This window comes from Zonotrichia albicollis, chromosome Z (assembly GCF_047830755.1).
Source record: "Zonotrichia albicollis isolate bZonAlb1 chromosome Z, bZonAlb1.hap1, whole genome shotgun sequence".
Classification (NCBI taxonomy): domain Eukaryota; kingdom Metazoa; phylum Chordata; class Aves; order Passeriformes; family Passerellidae; genus Zonotrichia; species Zonotrichia albicollis.
Window position 1 is genome coordinate 36,160,316 of NC_133860.1, and position 16,968 is coordinate 36,177,283.

A 16,968-nucleotide genomic window follows, 5' to 3' on the forward strand; every position below is an offset into this window, starting at 1 on the left:
ATGATAAATGGCATTGTTTGCTAAACTGTTAAGTACAAATCTGTAGTTTTAAGCTACAACTTCAGTTTACCAGCAGGTGAGATGAAGTTGAGATGCTGGTTTTGCCATCGTTTATTTTGTTTTTGTTTTTAAACAAACTGGGCTACCAGCCCACAAAAAAACCCCAACAACCAATAAATAAACTTTGCTAGTTTGGTAAATACATTTAAAGTAGCAATTGCCAGTCATAATTATAATTTCTGTGATTCCTAAAGACAGCTTTAGCAGACTGGAGTGTGTTTGTGTCAGCTGTTTTTATGTAATGCTTTCCAAGGCATTTCTAAACATCTACAGGAAGAACAGTCTAACTTGTTAAGTTCATTAGTTTCTGTGCTTCTTGGTTGACAGCAAGCTGTGAGATAAAAACTCTTGCAATAGAGGAGGAATTTTACATGGAATTATCACAGTCTGAGTAGTTATCTTCTTGTTTAATTACGTCTTGTCCTTGAAGGTTTTGCCTGAGTAGTTTTTTCAATTTCTACCACTTGAGCAATGACAAATAAAATGTAAAGGATACTCAAATGAAAGTGAATGAAAATGAACTGACTACATTTCTTAGAGGATGATAAAACACAGAGTGATTCAATTTCCAAAACATAAAGTGATTTGATATTGTCAGGTACTCTCTGGGTAATCAAAATGTTTAATGGACGTATGTATGATGCTTCTTGACTTTTGTCTTTTAGGTCCGTATTGAGACAGCTACGACACTGAAGTTAAATATCCTTATTTGCAAAGCTGTTTGATTAGTTCTTAATTCTGAATTACTGGAAAACAATCAATTTTAAGCTTACTACCAAATTCTTCACATTATATTTTTTGAGTATCCATGAAATATTTGCTCATTTGAGTCTTGGTATCTGTCTTCAGTCTGTATTATTTTTCCTTAATGTTTGTTTACCTGTAGATGACTTTGAGTTCAGAACTGACCAGTTCTTACCGGTAAGAGCATTTACATATTCTGAAGAGTATGAATACATAGAGAAATACATAGAGAAAAGCAGGAAAATATATTTTCCAATTTTATTTTGAACTGTGTTATTTAATAATTGATGTGTGTGCATGTTTGTATTGTATGTTCAGTCTTCACAGACCCAAATATATACTCATACTGTTGCTGTTAAAGTTGCTAATGTGTAGATTTTAGTATTATGCTATTACAACTTTATAGCAGTGTGTTTAGTGCTTTATATACCAAGTGTTGCCAGATAGTACGTTTCTTTATGATAAGAATATATTAAAATTGTATCTAAGAAATACATCTACACAACTCTGTGGCTCTTCTACATGCTTGCTTCACGCAGTACTTTTTTACCTCCTGCTTCTTAAAAATATTAAATACAAGTGTGTGGTTACAGTAGTGCCTTTAAAAGGCACCACTTTCTAGTTCTCCTGTGGTTGTGTTCTTTACCATAGTCATTACTGTTGTCAGTTAGTAAAAAGTGGAATGGGATAAGTATGCCAAAGTTTTATTTTGGTCACTCAAATCTAGCAGATGTTTTTCCTCATTTCATTTTGACTTCCATGTTAATCTTAAATCTCTTGAGAACAAATAAACCAAAATGCAGAGTGCCTCTAGACTGTAAACACTGGAATTTTCTAAGTTTTCTTTTTTGGTTCAATATTTAACTTTTATTTACTGGCCCAAAAGCTGGAAGATTACTTTTGGTTTGACTCTAATAAAATGCTCCTTCTGGAGAGACAGCCTGTTTTACCTGTGAAATCACATTTACACTTATCAAAATGTGAAATGGTATACGTTCAAACCATTCATGTTTGAACTGGTATGTAGGGGTAGATCTGAATTTTTTTACCTTGCTTAGTCAGGGATTGGGTAGTGTGCTTTTTTGCAAGTGAAAGAGTAATATTTTTCCACACTTTTTAAGGGTTTTCAAAGTTTACATGTTAGAGTTTTAAGCATATGGGAAAATTACCAGTTCATGTGACCAGTTATATTTTTGATAGTCTGATCTGTGGTTCTTTATTTTTCTTTTAGTACCTGGAGTCCATGTTTACACTGCTCTTTCAGCTACTTCAGGAAGTAACTCAGTGTGACACCAAAATGCATGTTCTTCATGTTCTGTCCTGTGTGATTGAAAGAGTCAATATGCAGGTATTTTTTAATATATGTTTCAGTTTTAGCTTTATCCTAAGAACATGGAGGAGGACTTGTTGTGGAAGGAAAATGTCATCAATTAATAGACTGGTTGTTGTTGTCAGAGATGCCTGCACTGTTGGCATTACTTGGTCCTCTTCTCAATTCTCATTTATCTTTTGTGTAAAATGTTAACTTAATTTCCTCAAGTTATGCAAGTAATGTATTTTTTGTATTTAATCAGCTTTTAGAGTATTGAAGGAGTTTTGCATCTTGTGGCATTTCTTGCAATTTTATTCTTTTTATTTGTGATCTATTTATTTCTGATTTATTCTAATTTTCTTATATCTAAGCAAATATTTTAATCTATATTACATATTAAAAAAGGCATTTTTGGGGAAAAATGCTTTGCACTCGTAGGGAGTGTGCAGTTAAATTTGTAATTTCTTGTTGATATTGATATGGGTCAGCATTGCCTCTACTTTCCTTAACTGCATGACAGGTTTCAAATACACATTATGATTCTCAGTACTTTAGTGTTAAATTATGTGCTTCAGCTTTTACATGAAGAATTAGAAGATGGTTTTGCAGAATTAAGCAATGAATAGTTGGCTCCTTTTGTCTCAGGTTCCATTGTGGGTGGGTATGGTATGGGATTTTTTTTTCAGCATTACTGTATTAAGGACAGAGATAATGCATGTCTTTGAGTTTATCTCGTCTTTCTATGAGTAATCCTGTCTGAGAGCCGGATGAAGCTTTCATAATTGTCCCTTGAAGAAAAAGTCAACATGACAGCAGATTTCCCTGCAGTTTAGAGATGCAGCATTAAAAACAAGTTGAGAAAAAACCCCTTGAATATGTTTAGGTTAATTCCTAATTAAATACTTTCAAAGACAAATAGATTAACCTTTTAGTATTGAAGACCATAATAGAAAATAATACAAGCTAGGACAAATCTCTCAAAGTTACGCAGTCTAACTTCTGCTCAGTGACTCCAGAGGTTATTCCATTGTTTGTGTTTTTTGTTGTTTGTTGGTTTTTTTTTACTAGGACTGTTTCTGGTTTTAAAGAATGCTGTTTAGGAATCCTGTCCAAGTTAACAATATGCTAATATGAAAATACCTCTATGTATCAAGCTTTATGTACTTCTTGTGTCCTATTTACTACATAAGCTTGCTTGCTGCGCACAAATATCACCATAAGTAATATGTTTGTTTGAGACTACTCTGCAGTCAGAAGTTACTTTAGCCACGGATGAAGAATACAGTGTTATAAAAAGATTTAAGCAAACTCTGTGTTTTTACTGAGACAAAATCAGCTCCTATATTTTTCAGAAGCTATGCTTTGGATAAGTTATTAGTCTTGTTTCACATATTAAGAAACCAGTTTGTGTTCTGAACTTCAGATACGACCATATGTGGGATGTTTGGTTCAGTATTTACCACTGCTATGGAAGCAGAGTGAGGAGCACAATATGCTACGATGTGCCATTCTAACCACCCTAATCCATCTCGTCCAGGTAAGGAATCTGAGTCACATAAACATTGTCAGTACTTCCTACAGTTGTTTTTTGATGATAAAACAGCACGTGGTTATATTGCCTGCAGAATCTGTGCTATTGGATACTTCTTTAATGCAGACTATATGCCACACTACCTTCTCCAACCCCTGCTGTGTCTCAAAGAAAATGTGGTAGGACTAGCAGAGAGCAAGAGAAGTCTCCTATGACAGTGTCTGTACAGGAACAGACTTAATGTGCAGTCTTGAACATGTGGAAATGCATGACTTAATAGGATGGTATTGCAGAGGTTAACAGTGGAGAGAAAGTGAAAGGGAAATATTATGAAAGGAGAAACAAAGGTTCTTTCCAAAGTGGTGTAACTTTTAAGGAAGAGGAAATTGATTTTTACCATAAACAAACTGTGGAAATACTTTTTTAGTCCCCTGTGGAGATTATAATATGAAGGTTTTTTTTACAAAAGGTGTATCTCTTGGTGTTGGTAGTCACAAAACGATGAGACAGATTTGTAGAAAATTCTTTTTCTTTTAAGGCATGTTTGTTTAAGTAAGTAGATAAATACACAAAGAAGCTGCAACTTAAAAGTACCAAATATTTTGAACTTTTCCATTATCAAAATACAGGAATTATGCATGCTCAGCTTTCCACTAGCCTTAGCTCTCTTGAGTAGTAATATTATAGGACTCTGTAATGCTGTTCAGTAATTGGCAGTTGTTCCCACTTTACTCTTTATTGTTCAAAAGTCTCTTGGATCATTTAAAAACTGAATCACTGTCATCGGCCTGTGAATCTTTGGGTAGCTATAAAAATAAACCCATTAGAATATGGCACATGTTTTTGTAAATTATGAGAACCAAAGAGTAATTTTTTTCGTGACCTGTAAAACATTCAGCTTTTAGTCGTCTGGTATTTGTTAAACCATTGACCTCTCCAAGAAAGAGAATGACCAGTGAATGTTTTTAGGAATGTATGTTCTTTATATTTTCTTTTTGCAGGCTATTGGTAACTGGATTGTTTAAAAAAACAAAAGTTCTCAAGACATGTTGAGAGATAGCTTAGGAATATTGGGCTGTTTTATTATGTGAAATGGAAGCAAGTTCCACCTTTGATTTCTTGAATGCATGTTTATATGCTGATGTAACAGCAGTGTAGATATTTTCCATGCTATTTTTGAAATGCTTGATTTAAGGCTTTTGACATATTTTACATTTCTTACTTACTTGCTTTACATTACTTACTTTTTTAGGGACTTGGAGCAGACAGCAAAAATCTCTACCCTTTTCTACTTCCAGTTATCCAACTAAGTACAGATGTTTCTCAGCCTCCACATGTCTATCTTCTGGAAGATGGTTTAGAGCTGTGGTAGGAATGTTTTCTTTATTTTTGTATTCCCAGGAGAAAAAACAGTTGTAAAAAGCTTTGACTATTAAATTTGATATGTTCTTGTTACCTTACCTTGACATCTCCTATATCATACCTTTTCTCAGAGGAGAGGAGGTTAGGAAATTTATATACTCTAATACAACTATTTTTAGTTGTGTTTTGTCTTTTATTCATTTTCAGGCTGTTGATACTGAAGATACCGTTCTGTAGCAAGACAAAAAGTCTAGGCTCACTATGTGTGAGACTCACTCACACTCTAGACTCACACTGTGAGCTAATTTAACAATTTGGTGTGCTTGACTTAGGGAGAACAGCGAGCCAGTGGATCAGAGCTGGCTGCAGGAAGAGATGCCATAATTACAAGGATAAAATGTGAAAGTTACTTTCTGTATCTCAGACTGTCTGGTGACTGAAGTGACACTGTGCTCAGTTTGCCAAGAGCCTGATTTATTTGTTTCTGACGCAGCTGATGCTGTAAGAGGAGACCAAATTCTGAAGAATATGAATACATAGGATTTGTCTTGAAATTGTGAGCAATTCCTTTGATCTAAATTATAAATGAGAATTTAAATTACAAAGAGCCTATAAATGCTCTGTTCTATATACACAGCAAAATTGAGATTTATAATACTGGTGGCAGCAAGTAAAGGTGCAAGAGTGTCTCAAAATATAGAATTGGGGCCTTTTACCTGTATCAGTACAGAACTTTTATATCTTCTTAATAATACTGATCTTGAGGTTGCTCTTCTGATGTCGGTGCAGAAGAATGATATTCTAAGATGTCTCAGAGCATCAGAGAAATCTGGGGAGCTGGCAGAGACAGTTAGGACTTTGAGAACTTCTTGAACCAAGAGCAGGAAAATAATTAAGATATTTCACATAACCAGACGTTACTTAAATGTGGTAATCCCATGCTGAAGATCTAGGAGAAAATGGAGTTTGTTGCTGTGGCTTTAAATGCAAGTTTAATTTATAACTACTGTTTTCAAATGTCAGGAATTTTAAATTGTTATAAACAATGTAAGATAATGCCTCATTTCAGACTTAAAAAAAAATATAAACGAGTGAGCTGGTCTGTCACAGCTTCTCCTCTGAGGTTTAGAACACAACATGTGTTGTCCTTGCACTGTAGATATCCCTCTCTACCCACCTTCTCCAAGTTCCTTGACTGGCTACTTAGACATTCTCACTGTTGCATTTCAGCGCTTATGCTGTCTTCATAAAAACATAGTATGATGTTGTTCTTTGTTTTCCTACCTTGGCAGAGGACTATTGCTCTGCTTGAAGTACGCTCTAGGATAATTGTTACACATTGTTGATAACATAGATGGTTACTCAAAGTTAAAATATTTACATCTGTCAAAGTGATTGTTTAATGTTAGTTATACATCATCTTAAACATTTTGTTTGATCTGTTCTTAGGTTAGTGACATTGGAGAATAGTCCATGTCTTACACCAGAACTCCTGAGAATATTTCAGAATATGTCTGCCCTTCTTGGTAAGTCTTTCACTAATAAAATTTCAGGGTTTTTTCCCTGCTACTTGTTGTTCATGCACTAAGCAATGCTTGTGTGGTTGCAAGTACTAAGGGAGCTTGCAGAATTGTAACAAAAATTGAGGAATAGGTTTTTGTTGTCTGACTTATGATCTCATATTTTATAACACTTATGATCTACATACCCTTCTTTTTTAATAAATTGGAGTTGCTGTACATGAGAGATAGATTTCAGAGAAAGTTTATAATTTCAGAGGTTATTTTAAGAAGTTTCTGAAATTGAGCACCAAATGTGCCAAGTGTTATTGATACTGATTATCTGGAATAGTTGCATGTTCTGCTTGCAACCAGAGTAAAGTTATTAGCTTTTCCCTTATCCAGTTAATAGCAATGTAGGATGTTTTCAAACTACCTAGATATGTCTATAAACACTTGGGTCAAGCACTGAAATGCAGTGCTGGCAAAATACAAACTTAGTAATGAGAAATAGGATTCAATGCTTAAGAAATACTGATATTTCGAGTACTTTTGCTTCATAATTAAAGGGAGTATAAAAATTCAGTGGTTTAATTTTTTGTTAATATGTTTGTGTTTAGAACTTTAGCTGTGTTATTGAGGTTTCAACACTACTGCAGAAAATGGTTCCATTTTTTAAGAGAAATGTGTTCACAGAATTACAGAAGTTAGCTTTTTAATTGATAATTGTTTTCAGGACTTAATATTTTATTCTATTTCTACTGGTCAATAGAAAGTTATGTCATGGCAGGTAGGTGGATTATGATGTCTTCTGTTATTTCCCCTTGTATACAAGATCTCTAATGACAAAACTGCTCTGTTGAGTAGTAGTTGCTTTATGGTGAAGTACTCCACAGCTACTGCTAAAATTCAGTGTCTGCTGAGTCCTGATGACTGTTGTGATCATCCACAACTGCAACCTCCCCTTCTGCCTTCTTTTCTGTGTCACTCAGAGGTGGTATCTGCTGCAGGACACCTGCACTGCATGAATGGCTGTGATTTTCATGGTTTGTCACACTGCTAATCTGCTTGACTTAAATTTAGAAGTACTCGGTATTTGTGGCTTGTTTGTTTGTTACTGATATTTCCCCCCAGTCCTCATGTGATACTTTTCAGAGAGTAGAGATGAGTAGAAATGGAAACCCTGGCATACTCTTAGAAAAGAGGTACTCTGGAATATTCTACACTTATAATGTTTTCCTTGTTTTATGAATGGATCCTGGAGAATAGTGACGCTCTCCTTTGGAAAAAAAATACATTCTCAAGGGGAATTATTAATTCTGAAAAATGAAAGCTGCATGATGCTGGTGTAGAGTAAGTAGTACAGTTAAGCTGGGTAGGGTTTCCTTAGGACAAGCCTTCAAACATGCTTATCTCAAACTTTTTTTTAATTAGGCTTGGGAGTGAAACACAGCAGCTGATGTGTAATCATCCTATAGGCTTCTGTACTACTTCACTTCCTGAGCATATTTCTGAAAAACTGTTTTTGAGTGTCATGTTTGTCAAAAATTTTGATTGCTACAAATGATGCACATTTTGCCAGGTGGAATGTTTTCCAGTGGAAACCATTCTGATATGCTCTTTGCCTACAAATACTGTTTACATCAGGAGAATCTCACAAGATAGCCTCCACGCGACATAGCTATGGTATTGTGATGCTTAAATAGAGCTGGAATTTTGGATTAGTGCTAACCTTATTTTAAAACATGGTAGTTAGAAAACCAGTACAATACTGCCATCTGCTACCCATCATGGAGCTACTTCATTCAGGACACTTGAAAAAGAGATTCTTCACTTAAATCAAGTGCAACAGTATAGTTTAAGGTGCAGCATCTTGCAAAAGAAAACATATTGATCACTGATGATCAATAGTGCTAGTTAATTAAATAACTGTTCAGTTTTAAACATGTAGCAGAATTTTTCTAGTACACCAGTAGCTGCATTCAGCTGAAACTTCCAGCATTTTAAGTCAGACTCTTCTGTCCTTCTTAGCATGGTGATGTAGCTGTCAGAACAGGTGAGAAGTCAAAATTGCAAATTCTTGTGTGCCTTAAGTGTCTGAGATATGGGGAAAAAAGATAATCTGTCCAAGACTGGTTTTCAATTCAGTCTGAAGTCATCAAAGTAAAAGTCAAAGGACAGATGAGGTAAAGGGAAGTTCTGTATAGGTAAACTATCATGTTTATGTCTTGTGGGGTGGGGTGGAGAATTAGCAACAAGATGCTCCAGAAAATTAGTTCTTGAAAATACAATGTAAGTAGTATTAACCTCCTGACCTTTGTTTCTGAATTTATTTTTACTGAATGGAATTACTGTAATATACAGGTAATGTAATGATTTTGCTGGTGTGTTTAGCTTCTATATAAGCATGTAAGTCATTCAGAAAATATGTCAGAGGTGAACATGGACAAAGTAGAAGAGCAGAGGGCAGGGAAAGAAGAATTCATATGTGAGATTTTTGAACTTGAGAAGGGGAAAGATATTTGTAAATATGTTTTTGATTTTCCTTTTTTAACTAATCTGAAAATAATGTGTAGTTGTTCACTTCCAGATATAATTGTCGTTATGAAAATATCTTTTTATTCCCATTTCAAGATACTACTGTTGTTGGAAGTGGATGTCAGAGGAGTTATACAAGTCAATTAGATTTGCCTTTAGAAGCAAATGTCAGAAAGACATTAATTGTCTGAGGATGGAAGTGTTTCTGCACTGAGGCTGCTTAAAATGACAGTTGAATTTGGTACAATTTCAGGTTGGGAATACGGTCATGGTCGAGACATATCTATTCCAAGAAGCACTAAGTTTAATGTGCATGTGCTGTATTTATAAAGGTGCTGGCAAAATCCAGGTTACTGAAACTGGTCTAACTCCTCTGATCCAAACAAAACTCAAAGGAGCACATTAATAAATTCAGAAAAATGTTTGATTCAGGAAATCCTGGCAAGAGAATTGATGTATAATTAGCTTCTAAATGTAGTTAGTTCAACATGAAGTCTTTCCAGAAAATTTTGCTAAACATTGAGCTGTGTTTGAGTGACTGAGGTTCAGTTATTTCTGTTGCATCTGTCCTACCTGTTTTCATTTTGACCTGAAGTACAATTTTGCTACACACATTTTATTACCTTTTATTGGTTATCACAGAATGGGAAGATATGGAAAACTTAGTAGTAATTAATGTTTATGTGACCATTTATTTAGAATTTACCTACTTGCTTCAGTGTCTGAAACTTTAAATATTATTCTATCCAGTAAAGAGAAAAACACAAATGCCGACCTCTAAGGAGAACTCAATGTGTAACTCTAGTAATATGCTACTTAAACTAAACTCATAGTTATCTTGTAATCTTTTGATGAGCATTTTGGATTGGTAGGTGATCTCTTTTCAAGTCAAGAGACAAAAATACTCATAATAAATATTTACAAGATATGACCTGTCTGAGTACTGACATACGAACATACACAGGAATGCAAAGCTGTCCTATGGCCCTATCCAATGGAAGAGCATCAATATTCACCTAATGAGTGGGGGGAAAAAAGAAAATCTGCTGAACCTCCCCAGAACTATACAGATGTTATAATGGAAAAGCAGCCACAGTCATGGCGATAACTGGTTTTGGTAGAACTTTTTATATATAAATATTGCTAGGTGTAAGCAACACTTTCATATGACTGCTTTCATCTAAGCCTTGGGAGACACATGAGGTCTTAGCCAGATGCTTGTTCCATCTGGTGAAGGAATTTTATTTAAAATTAATGTAAAAATATTTTCCTGTTGCTTCTCCATAATGATTTTATTAGATATTTAAAAGCTGATGGAACTGAGGTCCAACTCTTTTATCCAATAATAGTTTGTCTTCCAAACTGCTTTAAAGGAAATTTATCTCTTTGAGGTTCTTTGGTCTTTTGCCTTGGTTTTACACAATGTGGACTTTCTGCACTATTATCAACATCCATGTGAAACTTTGAAACTTTTCGTTTTGCTGTGAGTTCTGCTTATACATGTTCCAGAGTGATTTTTTTTTCCTTTAACAGTCTTGCAGGTAATACCTGAGGATATATCATTTTTTTCTCTCTTCTAGCTGCTGCTGTAAATCTTCCTCCATGTGTGTCTGTCTCTTAGGCTTGTATTTCTTTATTGAAATACTCAAGCTATGCCCTACAGCTCAGTGTGTGTCAGCTCAATGCCATTTGATATGGCATCTGGTTCAGAAGAGCAGAACTGCAATCTTTATTGCGTTCTTTTTGCTCAGCATTTACTGACTCGGTGTGAGAGAGACCATTTATCTGTAACTGCAAGTCTCTAAAGTACGTTTCATTTATTCTGTGTTTAATATCTCCTTAACCCAGTATTGCATCCAAAACCTGACTTTTGTTTGCTTGTTTTTCATTTTTAGTTGCCATTGGCTTTTGAGGTTGTAGGATTTCTTGTGCTTCCATTTGAGCACGAGAGCTGTCATCCCGCACGAGTAATTGTCTTTGGAGAGAGAGAGAGAGAGCAAGCCTGATTGGCACTGGATCTAAGATCTTTTTTCTATTTGTTGGCATCTGGCACTACAAGCTGTGGGAGGAGAAGACTTTTAGAAGGAAATCATCTTGGTTGTACTTCAGTTTGATGATCAGATTCTGAATTGTGATTTCTGTTTCTTCCAGAGCTGAGTTCAGAAAATCTCAAAAATTGCTTTAAGATCATCAATGCTTATCTTTTCTTATCTTCATCTGAATTTTTGCAGGTATGTTACCATTATATAAAGATCCATACTACCGCCTCAGGTCTTTACTGGCAAACTGTTTTTTCTCTCGTCTTGGAGCATGCCATACACACAAACATTTATACTCTTATTCATATATGTGTATACAAACATACTGTTTTAATGTTAGCTCTTTGTGGTGCATGGTGGACATTCAGATTTGAGAAATATTATTTAGAATTAATGCTTTGTGGATTGATTTAATAGTTTGATATCTTTATGGTCCTATGCTGGCTAATAATAGTTACTGTTATTATCCTACCAGATGAAAATTATGAATATACATGCTAGCGGGAGTTGAACAAGATATTATGTCTTGTTGTCACACCTTCTTGATTAGAAAATTCTTCGAGATTGTTTCAATGTCTTGCAATGTTAAAAATGGAACAAAATGCTTAGATTAGATTTTAATTAGTTTAGAATGATGAACATTTTAGCAGATACAATCTTTGAAGAGAAACTGGGTCTTTAGGCATATGTAAACCCCTAAGGAATTGAGTTTTGAAATATATACCAATATATAAAACGCATTGCATAATACATTCGTTTTCATTTTGTTTCAGATGTATGCTGCTGATTTATGTCGGTCATTTTGTGAGCTTTTGAAGGACATAACTATTGAAGGTCAAGTTCAAGTTTTAAAGGTGGAGTATAATGAAAATAATATTCAGAGGCTCAGCTTGTACATGTAATGTTTTCAAGTAGAATTTAGAACATGTAGAAGAAACCAATTTCTTTAGCAGAATTTGACACTGACATCAGTGGTGGTTTAACTACTTACTTGAAGTGAGTATAGAGCAAACTTCTCCTATCTTTATTGAATGGCATATGTATGTGGTCTCCATGAAATTCCTTTGTGTACCATACTTCCATTTGTACCAGACACAGAGTTCAAACAATCTTTGTTTGCCTTTGGCATAAGTTGCTGTTGTAATGGCCATAACTGCTTAAATGAAGTTGCTAAAGGTTTTTCAAAGAACCAGAAATTTATATTTTCACACTGCCTTAAAATGATGTTGTGGAACTCATAAGCTTTTGAAATGTTAATAACAATGATTTTAATGTATCTTTTAAAGAATTTTGGGAAATAAAGTTGGAATATATGATTGCAAGGTAACTGACTTGTAGCTGTAGTGTACTGCTAGTAACAGTGGTTGCACTAACAGGAGGCTCTGTGTTGTTTATGAAAATTTGGACTTGAATTAAATTAATTGTAAATGTGATGGGGGGATATAAATTGGATCCCAGCTGTCCCTTTGGTGGATTCACAGCTGGTTCCAGAATCCAGGGCAGAAAACAACTGGTGAAGTTCAGAGTCTCACCTGTTTATAGTTACTTCTGTGAAGAGCTTAAGACCTCTAGGTCTGAAATTTAAAATGTCAGTTTCAGTCTATTCAGTGATATTATTTAAAGTCTGTAGTTGAGCAAATGTTTTATGCAGCAGCTTTTAATCAAATTTCTAAAATGGAATTATACTGCTAGTACAGAATAATTTATTCACTTGGGTCCCAGTGTGGCCTTGCTGCAAGATTTGTGTAGTATACTTGGAACACTTTCCTAGCAATGCCCTCTTGATTCCAGAGGGATAACTGAGCTATCATCCTTGTAAATATTTTTAGAAAAAGCAAAAGTTTTGTCAGACTTCACTGTGCTGACTTGTGAAACAAAAAAACCCCAAAATCTAGATAAGCATTGGAAACAGAAACACCCGGGGGTGTTCTCTGAAATAGTTTCATTCAAACAGCTTTCGTGGATTGTAAATGGATATTAGAACAGTAATTAAATTAATAAGGTTGAAAAATACTAATTTGGACTGATAAGACAATTTGTTGCAAGATTGCTGAGTCTTGATGTGACTTGATTTTATAATTATCTTGACACAGACAATAAAGGGTTTAAAAAGACTGTGCAAGGAACAAGGGAGATGGCCAAAACTTCCAGTACCCAGAAAGAGTAGGGAAGAAGTTATGTTTACCTCTGTTTATAATAAGCCTTTTTTATACCTCTGTATATTGAAGGTCTACCAAATTGAGAGGCATTGAGAAAGGTCAACTGCTTAACACTTTTCTCAGTGCAAGAAATAGAGTATTAAATGAAGCTATTGGCAACAAGGTTCAAAACGGAGAAAAAAATATTTAGGACAATTTGGTCAAGAGCACAGAATAATTGGTCCTTGTTGAAATTCCTCTGAGGTGGAAGTAAATGGAGACTAAGAGTGTTTAGGTGGGGTACATTTATGATACCTTTATGTGCTTGAAAACACATCAGTGTGTTCATGCATGTGGCATCACTTTCTCTACCTGGAAGCAGGAGTGAGGAGCTCTCAGCCCATTATTCTCACAGGCTCTTCCCATCTCTCTTGGTACAAGGGTGGAGCACAAACATCTGGGCAAAGAAAAATGGAAGAAGGCAGGAAAACAAATTACTTCAGGGAAGAGCACATGAGGGGAAAAGGATCTGAAAAACAAAGGGTAAAGATTTTAAACATTGGGAACCAGAGCAAGGTGCCCAGAATAGCACCTCTGAGAGCACACCTGCAAGGAGCTGATAGGTCCTAATCAGCAGGTTCTCAAAAAATGACATGACAGCTATGGAAATACGCTCAGAACTGCTGGTACTTCACCCTACCAACCCCCTCAATCCTCTGCTTTCCTGGAACCATAACAAGGTCCCTTTTTCCAAACCACCTCATCAACTTTGCCTGGGACATGGGGAGGCTTGTGAGGTGCCTGGCTAGGTGGGTTTCATTGGCCTGTCAGCTTTAACCAGGTGTATTTATGCAAATCAGGTTTGCAGAATATTTTACTAGAATATAGTTTCAGCAATCTGGGATTTGCTGGTATTTAATGGTAAGCATCCTCTGAGCACTTTATATGTGTACTCCAGTTCACATGGGTTTAAAGCTTTGGTTAAGGTTTATGAATGTACCTTGCTAATGATCTTGTTTTTGCTTTTGTTCTTAAGGTTGTAGAAAATGTTCTAAAAGTCAACCCTGTGTTGGGTCCTCAAATGTTTCAACCCCTTCTGCCATCAGTATTCAGGGGGATTATAGAAGGGGAGGTAAGAGTTCCTTTAACTACGCTCTACTTTTCATTTGGAAAATGAAAGTACCTTCCATTATCTCCAGCTTTTTCATATTGATGTTGTATTTTCTCTTGTTTTAAGAGCATTAGATAGATTTTTCATATCTAGTTTAAAAATCATTAAAGGTAACACAGTAGCACAAGAAAAAACAACCTGTCCAGCACTTGTTTTGTCATGCAGTGTTTGTTTTAATAAAATAGCAGAAATTTAATTCTGCTGTTCCACTGTTTCTTCACTATTAACATTTTTAAGAGTTATAACATTAGGCCTAGTGTAACCCTTAGTCAGTGATGGAGTTTTTTATTGTGTGGGTTTTTTTTTTTTAAGACACATAGTATTCCTTTTTAATTGTACCTGGATGAGAGAAAAACAAACTGAACCCGGAGAAGATCAACTTGACCTTCTTTTCCTAATTGATATATCTAATATGAAGAGCTGAATGAGTTGTGTGAGATAGTCTTTAGGATTTTGCTGGCTTACATGTCATAACATCATCTCCATGTTCTCTCTTTGTAGACAACAAATGAGTAAAATCAAATAGGCTTTAACTGTGTTGAACCTTTCAGTTTCTAGCAGGAATCAGTGGGTGGAATTCTTAAAGTTTTTTTACTTTTTTGATCAAAATCTTTGCTTTTTTCTCAGTTGAAGACCTTCAAATATCAAGAAGTAGCTCCAGTATCTGAGCTGGATAAGATTTCCAAATTTAAGCAAGTAATGCTATATAGCAAAGTACTTTTTGCTGTTCACAGCACAAGGATAGAGAGTGGATTTTTACAATGTCTTCTGATTTATGACTAATAAATTCATTGTACCCCATTCAAAATATATTACTCTGGGTTAGAATTTTCAGGTAAATGTTGGCATTTTGTTTTTCAGGTAGGCTATTTCACAAAATACAGTTATATTGTTATGTGCTGAATTTAATATGAAAAAATCTATAGCTTCTTTTAAAATAACCAAAGATAATAAACTAGTGAACTTATTACTCTATCCAGTTAATTTTGAGACACCTGCAGATTAGTTTTTGGCAAATGTATTATGGCTTCTATCTGAAAAAAGTAGAAACTTCAGAGATACTAAGTGTTCTTAATTTTACTGAAATTGTAAGCAGTAACTTGGAACCAGCATCAACTTCCAAAGTGGTGTTTTAACAGTACAATAAACTGTTAGTTCCTTAAGATACAGGTTTTGAAATTTAAAGTAAAATCACCCTGCAAGTTGAGGGATGAGTCTGTTTGGATGAAATTGACTTTGAAATTGCTTTAGTTTACATATTGTAAGAACTGAAAACTGGTAAAGATTGCTCACTCAGTCTTCTGTTACTAGAGGCTCTTAAATTGCAATTTATAATTAAAAATTTCGTGAAAGACATAAGGGATGCATACAAGTATTTTCCAGGTACTGCTGCTGTGTGTGTCAAATATTTTTTTTACTTACACTAAGCACCTTTTGTTTTGGTTTATTTTCATTTCAGAGGTACCCAGTGGTGATGTCTACTTATCTGGGGATCATGGGTAGAGTTCTACTACAAAATGCAAGGTTTTTTTCATTACTTTTGAGCCAGATGGCATGTGAATTGGGTCAGGAGGTAAGGTTTATTGTCCTTTTTTGTCCTTTCGGGTTTTTTGTGTCTTGGTATTTCAGCTGTATTACATAGAGTATTCTTGCCTTCTTTTGATCTGACTAAACTTTTCCCTCTTATTATCCATGCTTGTTCCTGCCCAGTTAATCTTGAAAAGGAGCTCTTCTCCCTCCTTCTCTCCTTTCCCTGAACACCATGTAACAACTTACATGTTCCCATAATTACTTTAAAAATTTTAATGAGATGTTTTTAGAGCCCCTAAATTCTCTTCTGGCTTTATCCCACAATTAGCCATGTAAACCCCCTTAGTTCACATGCAATTGTAGGGGGAGAATTTCTTTCCTTGTTGGATCTTGCAGCCTGGAGGATGATCTAATGATTCTCCTCAGCATTTCTAGAGTATCAAATTCAGTGTGATTCAGTTTCACTGAGGGTCTTTTGCCACAGGTGTTCTATTATGTCTTTCAGTGAAATTTGCTTTTCTGGGGTATAATACAGTTTTCAAACATATAATTACCAGTCTTTTTTTTTTTTTTTTTAATTGGTCGCTGTGTAGATAAAACAGAATAAGTCCATGTGCTTTGTTTCTATGAGACTGTTAGGGAATAATTTGCTGTCCTGAATTAGTTCCCTCTCCATAAATGAAATACATTTCAAGCATCTAGGTTACAGCTAATGGTATGTAGGGTTCAGGGCCTAGAAGCATTGTCACAGAAAATATAAAAAGTACATGTTGCTTATTACTTCTGCCAGGTATACAATTGTGTAGTGTCTTTCCAAGACTAAATAATGTATTCATTTGCTAGAAAAATTAAAATAAGTTCTTTTCTAAACACACTGATGTACTTATAATTGAAAAAGAACCTTGTGTTTCCCAATGCAGTTGGACCAAATTCTTGGTAACATGATTGAAATATGGGTTGATCGGATGGATAACATCACTCAGCCAGAAAGAAGAAAACTTTCTGCTTTGGCATTGCTTTCTCTTCTGCCATCATTGAATAGGT

General features: G+C 35.0%; 1 protein-coding gene across 3 annotated transcripts in view; it reads left to right on the forward strand.

Annotated features, from left to right (window-relative positions):
• IPO11 (importin 11) overlaps positions 1-16,968 on the forward strand; it is an 82,043-nt gene that overhangs the window by 35,177 nt on the left and 29,898 nt on the right. For all 3 annotated transcript variants that reach the window (XM_005489784.4, XM_014268989.3, XM_074533207.1), the window contains 11 exons: positions 726-759; positions 941-981; positions 2,036-2,152; positions 3,540-3,653; positions 4,900-5,015; positions 6,459-6,535; positions 11,198-11,277; positions 11,859-11,939; positions 14,260-14,355; positions 15,854-15,967; positions 16,845-16,966. In XM_005489784.4, coding sequence (XP_005489841.1) covers positions 726-759; positions 941-981; positions 2,036-2,152; positions 3,540-3,653; positions 4,900-5,015; positions 6,459-6,535; positions 11,198-11,277; positions 11,859-11,939; positions 14,260-14,355; positions 15,854-15,967; positions 16,845-16,966 — 992 coding nt within the window. The remainder of the gene's footprint in view (positions 1-725; positions 760-940; positions 982-2,035; positions 2,153-3,539; positions 3,654-4,899; positions 5,016-6,458; positions 6,536-11,197; positions 11,278-11,858; positions 11,940-14,259; positions 14,356-15,853; positions 15,968-16,844; positions 16,967-16,968) is intronic.